This window comes from Halyomorpha halys, unplaced genomic scaffold, assembly GCF_000696795.3.
Source record: "Halyomorpha halys isolate HHAL.00 unplaced genomic scaffold, Hhal_1.1 Scaffold106.1, whole genome shotgun sequence".
NCBI classification, from domain to species: Eukaryota; Metazoa; Arthropoda; class Insecta; order Hemiptera; family Pentatomidae; genus Halyomorpha; species Halyomorpha halys.
The window spans coordinates 894,155-906,703 of record NW_027111449.1 but is presented as its reverse complement, the minus strand read 5'-3'; the positions used below and the strand labels follow the sequence as shown (position 1 = coordinate 906,703).

The 12,549-nt window shown below is 30.0% G+C and overlaps 2 protein-coding genes across 7 annotated transcripts in view; one reads left to right on the top strand and one right to left on the bottom strand.

The window, feature by feature from the left end:
* The window catches only part of scny (scrawny), a 29,500-nt gene extending 20,232 nt beyond the window's left edge, over positions 1-9,268 (top strand). For 4 of the 6 annotated variants that reach the window (XM_014415726.3, XM_024360892.2, XM_014415725.3 and 1 more), the window contains 10 exons: positions 861-1,071; positions 1,158-1,290; positions 1,625-1,911; positions 2,068-2,225; positions 2,587-2,795; positions 2,886-3,051; positions 3,365-3,546; positions 4,292-4,401; positions 4,967-5,168; positions 9,089-9,268. In XM_014415726.3, coding sequence (XP_014271212.1) covers positions 861-1,071; positions 1,158-1,290; positions 1,625-1,911; positions 2,068-2,225; positions 2,587-2,795; positions 2,886-3,051; positions 3,365-3,546; positions 4,292-4,401; positions 4,967-5,164 — 1,654 coding nt within the window. In that variant the 3' untranslated portion in view covers positions 5,165-5,168; positions 9,089-9,268. Of the gene's footprint in view, positions 1-860; positions 1,072-1,157; positions 1,291-1,624; positions 1,912-2,067; positions 2,226-2,586; positions 2,796-2,885; positions 3,052-3,364; positions 3,547-4,291; positions 4,402-4,966; positions 5,169-5,227; positions 5,318-9,088 lie in introns of all 6 variants that reach the window. The other 2 variants (XM_024360969.2, XM_024360947.2) reach the window with 2 other exon arrangements.
* Positions 9,269-12,018: 2,750 nt separating this feature from the next.
* The window catches only part of l(3)04053 (lethal (3) 04053), an 11,797-nt gene continuing 11,266 nt past the window's right edge, over positions 12,019-12,549 (bottom strand). The window contains exon 9 of the mRNA XM_014415724.3: positions 12,019-12,169. The gene's annotated coding sequence lies outside the window, so the exon portion shown is untranslated. The remainder of the gene's footprint in view (positions 12,170-12,549) is intronic.

Here is a 12,549-nt window from a genome sequence, read left to right as displayed (position 1 = left end):
GAGCACTGAAATCCGTGGTCTGTTTTCAAAGAAACATGAAAGTACTTGGCTGATGGATTTACTATAAAAAATGAAGAGCACTGAAATCCATGACCTGTTTCTCAAAGTTTTCAAAGAAACATGAAAGTACTTGGCTGATGGATTTGCTATAAAAAAAGAAAATAGCAGATTACAGGTTTGTAGTTCTTTCACTTATTTAAGAGTTAATAGACAGAAGACCTGAATAAAAAAATCATCACCACTAGTTAAAGAAAATAAAAGTAATCGACAAATTTCAATTACTACTTACGATAAATGAACCATGGCCCTTTTGAAGACTACTTTTAGAAGTTGAGACCATGAGTTTTCTCAAAAAGGTTAAATTTAAAGCTTTAAATGATAGAGCTCAGTACATTCTGTCTTGACATTCACATCAAAATCTTCATCTACTGACTACAGATTTAAAACTTTGAAGCAACTTATATTTTGAAATCACTTTTATTAAAGTGATATTAAAAATTTTAAGGATTGACACTAGGATTTATCACTTCTCTGTTAAATTTCCTTTCTTCAAAATCTTTTTAGTCATAATGCATCACTCCTAGAAGCCGAAAAAGGGTTCACAGTACTGAATTATATGTATTGATAATTCCTTTTCAGTCTTATCTATTTATTGTACAGTATCATTTAAGAATGAGTGAAATAAATAGATTATTATTGGAATGAACAGAAATTATACTTTTTTTTTAATTCCAAAACTTTTTTCACAAGGGTACTCCAAAGTGTAGTCATAGAAGTAAATGGATTATATTTTAATTATGTTAACATTTATGTTCTATTTTCAATATATTTCTTCTATTTATTAAATTAATTTGTTACAGGTTTGGTGTAACAGGTGGAAAAAACAGCAAACCAATCAGCGTAAAACAACACTTAGATATTAACAAGTACAGGCATAGGCCGACTCCAGAATTCCTTAAGTATAAACTTGTTTCATTAGTCACACACCTGGGTACATCGTCTTCTTGTGGCCATTATACCGCTGTTGGCCAGACTGCTTACGGATCCTATTATTTGTTTGATGACAGTCTAGTAAGTAATTTCTTATGATATTGTTAGTTTTATTTGTGAAGGCTGCAATTTATTTTGAAATTACTTACTCTGTTCTTATTTTGAAGGTTCGCCCAATGTCTATACAAAATGTTCTCAATACTAATGCTTATATTTTGATGTATGAAATGGAAACCGAAACTCAAAAACAACCATTGCAAAAGAAGGAGGTGTCAAATGGTTTCACCAATTCATCTAATGGTAAATAGTATTTTTAACCTTTTTTTAAATACATTTTTCTGGCATCTGCCTCATAAAGGTAAATAGTTCAAAATTTTTTATTGTATAAGAAGCAAAATTTGATTGTATAAAATAAAAGAGTTGTGTTCTTAAGAGTTGCAAAATTCCATTATTTCTTATTTAAATTGTTTTGATCGATGAGGGTTTTTTTTTTTTTTTATTGTAAAATTATTCATTCTGTGCCTTCTATTGATTCTTGTTTTTTATTGAATAATCAAAAATTTAAAGGGGATTATAATTTTCTTATAGGAAATGTATAACACACAATCTACTAAATCTGAATTTTTTACTTTAGGTTTTTTGAGCAATAAACTAGATAATGCTAGTACTGTAGAATCTAAAATAAGTGAATCGAATAGCAGTATGGCCACGGCAGCTACTACTGTAGTTGCTAGCCCTTCTACTACCTCACCTGCAGAAGTAAAACCTGTACAGCAGAATGGTCTCAGCCTCCAACTGCCATACAGACCGACTGGCAAAATAGTTCTTTTTGGAAAGCCAAGAACGGAGAACCTACAGGCCAATTCCACTGTCTGTTGTTCGCAGGTTCTTCAGCAACAACAGGCTCAGTCTCCTAATAAGGTTCATCTTCTATTTCACTTTTATATTAAAGTAAAGAATCAATTTAAAGAAAATTAGTAATAATCATTTAGATTGATTAGAAATAAAATATAATTGATATTTTATTAAATTTTAGTTTTAAATTAAATAGGACATGATCTATTATTTTTGTTTCAGATCAATTTTCCTAAATTTATTCCGCAGCGGAAGGAATCTCCAGCTACCGCAACTGTGGAAAAACCAATTGGGCGAGACAAAGCATCTCTAGCTAAGAAGGGAGACCGATCACCAACACCGACTAAACAACAATCCAATCACGTGTCTAACTCTGAAAAGTAATTAGATTAAATTAATTTATGTTTATAATATCAAATTTAAATATTATTTCCAAAACGTATAATTTTCATTTTTGGAAGAGCATTAACATTACATGAGTGATGAGTAACTTACTAATAAAACTGTATCAGGAGAAGTTGGTTGGAAAGTATGAGAGAAAAGTACACTAATTATACTAAAATAAGAAGTACTCAAAGTTAAAACTAAATTTTATGTTGTATGAATTCTTCCAATGGTGTAGGAATTTGATTTTTTACACAAATGTGTTCTTTTTTTGTCTCATGATAAAAAACCACCAATTGCTAGATTGATTAGATGTTAATGTTTTAACTTAATTTAATAAGATTTTTTTTTTTTTAGAACGCCTTCTAAAGAAGATAACTGTATTGACAATATTCCTCTTCCAAGTATTCCCGATAGGAAAGCAGAGGAAAAAATGTTTAGCAGCTCTGAAGATGAACGTAAATCAAGCCCAAGCTTAAGCCTTGTCCCATATCTTTCAGAATCAAGTGATAGTGAAATAGAATTCATACCTCCAAAATCGAGTCCATCGAAGGATTCAACCAGATGTAACTTGCTCTTTTCCTATCACTTTTTATGAAACAATATTAATTGATTTTAGATTACGTTTTTCATATTATTCATTTTTTTTTTTCTAGTATTAGGTAAGAATGTTGATAAAACAACAGTTCAGCAGAAAGTGAAAGGGGTCAGAATTGAAGTAGAAGGTTGGGATTCTGTCTCTAACAGTAGCCAAGTTGGGTCTCGGCCAGAACTTCATTCTCCCGCTTTAAGTACTTCATCAGGAAAGTGGAGTGTAACCAGGTAGTTAAAACTTCCAAAATAATATTTTCAATAGCAACTTGACTTATCTACATGAGGTCCCTTTATAATAATTTTTAAAAGTGAATAGAATTTTGATAGAATGCTCCTCATAAATTTTTTTTACAAATGATCAGCTCAATTTAAAGATACATTGTAATTTTTATTATGAAAAACAAAAAATACTTTATATTTGAGATATGTTTATGTTTGAAATATTATTTCTAATGGACTTAAGTACATCTAGACACTAAAACAATTGGTACAATATTTGTGTATTTGTATTTTATTGCTAAAATGTTTGTTTTTTGTTTAGTACTGAAAAAGAAAAGACACCAGATAGGCAAGAGAAGTCACAGTCGTCCCCAATCAAGGCTGAAGCTAACACTAACGGTAATGGTAGTGCTGGTAGAAAGGAGAGGTGGGATGGTAACAGAGGGAGCAGCTCTACGATGGACCATCTCATGAAGGGCTCCCACAGGGGATATGGTGGCCAAGGTATGATAATTGCTCGAGAAAGAAAGAAGTTTGAAAAAAGGGTCTTTCCATTTTAAATATTACTTAACAATGAAAGTAAGTGGTCATAAAACATGGTATCTAGTATTTATTGTCAATTTTAATTTTGGTTGGACCATTTTTTTCAAGAGACATTTTGTAGGTTTTTTTGTAAATTTGTATTTTTGAAAGTATAATGTTGGTATTAAGTTATGGCAAGTGATTCTTGATTAAAGAAGAAAAATTTTAATTAGAAAAAAAAATTTCATCTTTTCAATTACCATGTTTATATTTTATGACCAAGTGCCTTGATTTATAAGTATATAAAAAAAAATCATTTAGGAGTAAGATGGGTGATGGGGTTTTAATGTAAAAATACATGCTGCTATGATTAGAAGTTTAAATTTTAATATACAAGGAATTTTGAATGAATGAAATTTTTAAGCTTGGAATGTTTTTTTTTAGAAAGTAAACATTTATCCTTATTTTTCTCTAGAAAGTTAATTTATAATTCTTTTTTTTTATGGGTGTTTCGTTTATAATGTTTTTTTCCCCCCCAAATATTGAACATATAATCATCTTTCCCCATAAATTATTAATCATTTTACTTCTTTTTTTAAAAAAAATATTATTAATAACGCATAAACATTACTGTGCGATAAAAAAATAAGTTAAAACTAGGACCAAGCTAAGCTATATGTAGAAATGCGATGACAATCATCACCCTAACCAAACTTTTATTCCTTAGTTAATTCGTGGAGTGGTGGAAGAAGTGAATTAGATATGCAGGTCGAAGGAGAAAGGAATTACCTTAAAAGAAAACGTGACCATTATAATGATGATTTTGACAAAGGAAAGGTTAGTAAACTGTTTTGTGACAATTTTATTTGGTTGAAAGTGATTTTGTTTTATTTTTGAGTTTTGCCCAAGATGATCTGTGAACTTAAATCTGAAATAGAGCATGATGTTGGAAGTACTCAGGTTATTTTAGTTTGTCTGGCTTAATTGGTTATTATATCTCTTGTTTGTCAAAAAGAAGACAACATTATTAGAGTTAAAAATAGTTCATGTACAGTTAATTTATACATGTATTAGTCGCATATCTCGACCAAAAGTCATGCCTATATCTCCTAAATCCATCATGATCACCTGTTTGTTTTCAATTCAGAATACAGTTTTAAATCGTCCTTGTGCAGAGCATGAAAAGACAATGGTTCAATTTTCTTATTCAATAAATTTTTACATTATATTTTCTTAAACGATTTAGGTAAAACAAAAAAAAAAAAAACTTGCATTTTTATACATGCATGCTATACATACTACCTTCTGATCCATTACATTAAAATGGACTGAAAAATAATTCTTACAGTACACTGAAATGTTTATTCATATAATGTTGATAACCAGTTATTCTTTTTTACAGGCTAAGAAGGTAAAAAAATTTAATAACCATAACAAAGATTGTGGTGGGAAGAACCGTAATAGGTTTCAAGAATACCAAAACTGGAAAAACAACGGCTGGCAGGGTCAGCGGCAAAAATTTTATCATCGAGACTACCTTGAAAACCGGTCTAAACCAAGGTATTACTTCAACAGAAACTCTCCCCGTGTCTGGGAGTGATAAGGTAATACTTTTTAGAATGTTGTTTACATACAGCAGTAATGCTAATGTTTCCTTTTCTAGCAGCAACATTACAGTTTGCGAAGGTATTTAGGCTCCTCTACGGGTCCTTAATGATTAGGCTGCCACTGTGATTGTCATCTAGGAGTTGAAGTAAGTTGACACCTTTAATCTAATATTTCAGGCTCATACTATGGGACTAGTTAATCTCATTATAATCAATTTTTATCTTCAACTAGATTCCCAGAGTAGCCTAGAAATATTTAGTTAAATGTTTGTCAGAACTAACTCCTTAAAATGATGTTATTTTGGTTGTACATTAACCTTGATTACTGATCCATGTTTCCTGATTACTAATCATTGTTATATGGCTCATGTAATTTAACATAATATAATTGAATGGCTTGGGGCAAGAATGCAATAAACCACAATTTTGAAAACAATTACAATTTTGGACTAAATGGTCCTTAGTTCCTCTACAAAGCTATTTAATGTATTTCTCTTTATAATACCACAATCATATATGTTTACGTATAACATGGATTATGACCTGTATAAAACATTAAATAAGAATTGTAAAATTTGTTGAACCTGTTCTATTGAACAACTTTTGTCATTGTTGCTCCAAGCCCTTCAATTGTTAGTGAGGAAACAGGTGCATGAAGTGGTGGTTCCTATATTGTCATATTGATATGAGTTAGACACAAAGTTTGTCAGTGTACAATCTAAGATGTCATGTAATTTTTTATATGCTCAAATAATTTTAAGTCCCTGTTCAGAGTTAGTATTCCCAGCTTTTTTTCTGATTCTGCAACATCATATTGTAGTGGAAGGTTTCATTGTATGGTGACTAAGGTTAGATTGGTAGGTTATAGTTATAGTTCAGTAGGTTAACTATTTCTTCATGTTGTTCATTCTTCGGCTAGCATTCTCAAAAAACTGGAATAGTATTCAAATAGTTACGACATTATTGAACTCCTAAATAGTATTTGTGATATTGAGGGACTGGGTATAGTATCAGGGTTAGGTGATCCATAGTGTTAGTGAGTGGAGTATTGGCTATACTAGGATATGAGCTGTTAAAAGCCAAGGTGGTGTTTATCAATCTGTTCTTTACCAATTGTTTCCATTTAAGAAAATATTAATTAACTATTGATTGGATTAGTTTCAAATTCTTTTAAATAGTTAGATATGCTTCTTTATGGCTGACCAGTTTTAACAGACAGCTGTTATGACTTACGTTACATTGGCCGATACATGACTTACACTACCTTTGCTTTCAAAGGCTCATATATAAGATTTAAATACCCCATTAAGCAGTAGATATTATACAATACAAGAAAAAGGATGAACAAGTTGATTTAAATTAAAATCACTATTGATCTGATATTTTTTTTACTTTCCCTCTTCCTCTACCAAGGTAAGGAGAGTGTTATAATTGGGAAAAATTTTAGGCCATTGGCCTGTTAGTGTGTATGTGCCACTATAATCTCTTAAAGCGGGCAGGCCAATTTTGTAGCTGGTATTTCCTTGATAACCCAATCATTTTTGCATTATTAATTCTTCGAATAATTCAAATTCTCTATATTTTCTTGGAACATTCCAGATGCTTGTTTGAAGGATGATGACCTTAATATGAATTGTCCAATAATATAAACTAAAATAATAAATAAAAACAAAATATTTATCAGACAATATTGGTGAAGATATAGCAAGCATTTATTGTATTGGTTTTAGCAGCCAAAGAAAGTGGTAATGAGAGTGTGTGAGAGGACATTCTAGATATCTTCTTTTTATAAATTCTGGTTTGTAGTATACATTTTTAAAGTGAAATTAAAAAAAAAAATTCATTTAAAGGAGAGTCAGTTTACAACTATATAGGTCATTTTATGTTCTTGCAAAATTTTCGCCCTTAAGATGATAAATAACCTAAATCCATTAAATTTTCTCACTTAGATGATGGATAACCAAAATTTATTGAATTAATTTAAATTAAATAAATTAGTTTAATTTTCTCCCTTAGATGACAGATAACCTAACATTATTAAATTACAAATTAATTAAATACAATAATTTGAAATTAGTTAAATTTTCTCCCTTAGATGAATGATAGATATTCACAAATTATTAAATTAAAGTAATAAAATAAAAAACTATACTACTACAACAAATGAAGGGTTACTTTGTTAGGAAGTACTGTTACTAGACCAACAGTTGTGCAAGGAGGTGATTTGATCAGAATCACGCTTGACGGTCAGATTTTTACCCATTTAAGGGGAAGAGGAGACTTTAAGATAGTTTAATCGAGCAATATTTAAAAAGTGTCTTAAATTGAAAAACGGTGTGAAATCCTCCACAGTAGCCTTACTTTTCAAACAGATAATTGTAGCGAGTAGGTTGGTCGATGTACGACATGTCACAATCTCATTAGAGATCATAACCCCTAAAAAAAAGGCAATCCTTCCCGACCGGACCCTCATCGCTAAGACCTCCAGGGAGCAATAGTCCTATATCACTTTTGAAATATTAGCTTAAAATGTGAAGAGCAGACTTTAAGATAGTCTAATCGAGCAATATATAAAAAGCAAATGAAATTTGAAAATGGCATGAACCAGGCTAGGGGGACCATAGAGGACTCCCGAACGAACCCATATTCTACTTCTTTGTTCAAAAAATGTTCCAACCAAATTCAATTGCAGGTCCTTGGAGTTTATGGCACAGTACCTTACCAATGAGCTCCTACTCTCAGTTAATAAAATTAATTTAATATTAGTTAGATTTTCTTCCCTAGATGATAGATATTGAACAAATATTAAGTCATCCAATAAAATTTAAAAAAAATTAATTAATTAACAAACTAAAATCTGTTTCATGTCTCACATTTAGTCATATTTTCCTATTAACAAGTGTATTAAACTAATTATGATCATCCATTTTCTCTGTTCCCTTTTTACTTATCTATAAACCTTACCTCTGAATGGGAAAAAAAAAAAAAAAAATGGTTGTCTCATTATTCTTAGGACAGAAGGTTTTTTGCTCATTTTAAGGAATCTCTGAACATAAAACCATGGCCATGGGGTGCAGTGCATTTTTCCCTGCACATCCAAGAGGGTTTTTTTATTTTCAAATTTTGAAAACAAATAAAAATAACTTTGTTTTTATCTTGTCATGTTTTATACTAAATGAAATAACATGCAATGATCTTCAAAATGACCTATTAAAATTCCCATACAACTATAATAATCAGCTGTAAATTTCTGAGCATTTTTGTGATCCTAGACATAGTGAACTATGGCTGCTATTCCCACAGTATTAAAAAATCTATAATAAAAAACTACTGATTTTTTAAAAAATATTTGTTATACATTCAGTATATCATTTGTAAAATATTTATTCAGTTGTTATGACAAATTCACAAAAAATTATGTATTTTATAATTTAGTAATTGCTATTTCTTGAATATGATGGAAAATTAAAATTATATGAAGATGAATCCTGTCACCTCAGTCCGCTGTCAGATTAGAGGGTCAACTTTGTAATAAATAAATGATCATGTTAATTTTAATGTTCCTTAATAACATAATATGTCAGTTTAGTCAAATACTGTAAAATGAGCTTCTAATTATATTTATTGATGTTTAATCTTGAAGTTCTAAATAAACCTAATAATTTTGAAATCTTATACTTTAATTTCCAGTAAGGAACCCATCAACTTGGTCTTACACCACTAATCATATGTATATTTTCATGTCCAAAGCGTATCTCTTATGTGTCTTCGGAGTAATTGTATTTATAATTATTCTTATGTTATCATCCTTCTTTATATCTTGTGAACTAATAATGATTTTATAAATTCTAGTGTATTAATATAGTTTATTATTATTTTTTTACCATTGGTTATTCATAAACAAATTTTGTCATCAGGTACAAGGAATGGTGTTCGATTTAATCTACCTCCATGAGTCAATACCACCCATTAAGTTGGATGTTTGTTTTCCGCTGAGAGAACGAGGAAGATAAACTCAGTCCTCAGTAGTTATGTCTTATTCTGTTTAGTGTAAATATTGTTTAAAGAGATCATTTGCATTTTCCTTCTTTTTTTAATTATTATTTATGCCTGACTTATTGTTTATTATTTGTTTGTTTAATTTTGTTTTCCTGTTAAAAAGGGACGACTGATGTGCAATGTCTTTATGATCAAAGGCAGAGTACTATAGCGATTGTGTAATAAGGGAACTGGCTGAGACTCGGCCGACATTGTTCATTCCAATAGATGTGCCTTCTTTAAGGTGGTCACTGTATATAGCTTTTCCCGTTGTAAGACTTTTAGGCAGTTCCCTTTTTTTAGATTAATAAAAAAGCTCCTAATTTTACAGGAGACAGTAACTGCACTTATTTTAATTTATATAGATGATGATGTACAGTTTTGACATTTTTTTTTTTCATTACCTTGATAAATACATAATCTATATATAGATATATATATTTTAAGTACATAATGTGTATAAACTCAAAAGAATTGTAAATTATAAAGATAAAGAAAAACTTTAACAACTTATCTGAAGATGTTTATTCATTTTTTATAAAATATTTTTATACACCCCTATTTCTTCTAGGGACTGGTTGTATAAGTTTGTTTCCTTGTTTAGTTTAGTTGCTCTGAATGTAAATAGTATGTATGTGAAAGACGTATTGAGAAATGATCGTTGATATCTCGCTCATTACCTGTTCTTAATCGAGGAAACACCTCTGTATATGTCATTATTGGTACTGTTACAGTTTTTAAACAAATTATTATTATTATTAATAAAAAATTGATGATGTTACGTTGTTTATTTGTCCTATTGCAACCTATTAATACATTCAACTGATCTCACATATCTGACTTACATTATTTGAATCTCATCAGTTAATATTGATATTTTAATTCTTGGTTAATATTTTATTTTCTATCATGGAATGAAAACTTGTTTGTAATTTCATACTTCTAAAGTATAATATAATGATATTCAGCTTTTCTGTTGTATTGTTTTAATGAAAAAATAGAGCTGAAAAAAGGCCATAAAGAATAAATATATCTGAAAACATGGTACTTATAAAATTTAATGTACTTTACTAGTGTGGTTAATTTATATAGTTCAAGATGCTAAAGAATACCAAGTGGAAATACAATGTTCAGTACCAACATCTTTTTCAGATTAGTAAAAATTATGATAGCACATAGTATTTTTTAATTGATTGGAGAAGATGGTCGGGGAGTGCTGTCAGCAAAGAAACAACATAAATAAACAAAAAAATATTTATTTATGCCGACTAGTATTTTTTTAATAGTTATGAGGAAATTTCAAGTACACTTGAGGAATAAATACTGGTAATGGTCTAAGTGCTAAAAAAACATTAATTTAGACCAGAAAAACAAACTAAATGCCATATCAATATTCCTTTTTTTTTTTTTTTTGAACTACTAACAATTAATTCTAATTATCTTCAATCCCTTACAATAAAAAAGTTTTCCATAACCAACTAAAAAACACAATGGAAAATAAGTTGTTGGTAGTCTTCATAACCTTAGGTTTTGTTTCTTTCATTGTATATATAATAAAATATATCACCTCAATTTTTTTATTATTGGTCTATTCAAAAGAACGAATTCATTACTTAAAATACGTATCTAAAACGCATTAAAATTGCTCCATGAAGTAAACGTGGGCTACTTACTATGCCTTGAAGTTAAGTTAGCTTGGTGTGGCTAAATATATAACAGGTGTAAACTAAGGTATTATATTATATGGTGTACAATAGGCCTTTTTGGCCGCTGTGCTTCTGTGCCAAACACATTTAAAAAAAAGGTGATTTGTAGCCGAGGAAGTTAAGGCATAACCTTAGCAACCTCGCAAGTTTGAATCAAACCAGTTGAATGAAAACTTGACCCCTTACACACTCTGGTTACAAATAGGATGGTTACCTGTAGATAAACCCCTCTCTTTAGGGCCGTCTGTAGCTCCGCGAGTAGAGGCAGGTTCAAATCTGGCCTGGAGGGTCAACTTAAATTTCTGTGGAAGGCCAACAAAATGAAAACCTGACCCCCTACCATGCCATTAGAATAGGTTGGTACGCTAAAGATAACCCCCTCCCCATATCAGAAATGAATGACCAAGAAGGGGGTCAAAGAAAAGATAATAAACCCCTTTCGTATGTCACAAATGACGGCACAAAAGAACAGGTAATAAAAACTAATTTAGGTGACACATCAGAAGTATCTGTGACTACAATATTTTGTAATAAACAAAGTTTAAGAGGAAACAGGAATACTAGAATTAGGGATATTCCTTATTTAATGACAAATAAAAATACTTTATGTAAGTAAATTATTTATTAAAAGCAGGAAATGAGCCAAAAAGTTTTATGAAAATATAGATTGGACTTGGTAAATGGCATTGGTTAGTTCAACATTAACAGAATAATTAAATATGAACTGTGTGCGAGATAAGATGGGAACAGGAGGATTGTCTTGTCTCATTTAGGTTAGGAAGAGAACTATCGAGGCATTGAATGTTCTTCGATGCGCCTTAACATCTTATCATTGTTAATTCATTCTCTGTACTAACTTTTATTGATTGTACAAATAAAAAAATTTTCATGAGATTGAATCTGGTTAAAATAATTTGTAGTTAGGGAAGAGTGATTTTTTTTTTTAACATAAATTATTTATTTTACTTTGAAATACAGTTTATTTTTTCAAAATTCTATATACAAATATTATTACACGAGTGAAATAAATTATCTTAAATAAATTACAAACTAAATTACATAGAGGTGTTTAAAAGGAGTTATCCTATACGTAAGAGCCAAACTCTAACAGGTAAAACAATTTATACATTTGACAGCACCTTAAATGAGAACTCGCTTTAGTTAAAATCACTTCCTTCCGTCAAACACCCACGTTCTGTACATCAGTCTGCCTTCAGGTTCCTCCGTACTCATGGTAACCTTCAATATCTAAAACTGATAAAATAAAAATAGTTAACATAAATTGATTTTTACTCTTATGGTAAAATAATTACAAAAATATCTTAAACTATAAATAACAATCAATTGATTCTAGTATAAACAAATTAAACACGTTTGCAATATAAAAATAATTTTTATCTGATTAAATATGGTGTGTATATTATTAAATTATTTTTTGTATTATTGTATGTTATATAATTATTTTCCTACCTATATGTTAATATATGTATATATAGTTGACCATAAAAAATTGATGTATAGGAAGATGGTCAGGGTTGCGGTCAGAGGAGAAACAAAAATAGTTTACAACTGTTTATTTTCCGACGTTTCGCCCCACTTTGTAGGGCTGTTCAGAGCAAACGGGTGAACAGTCA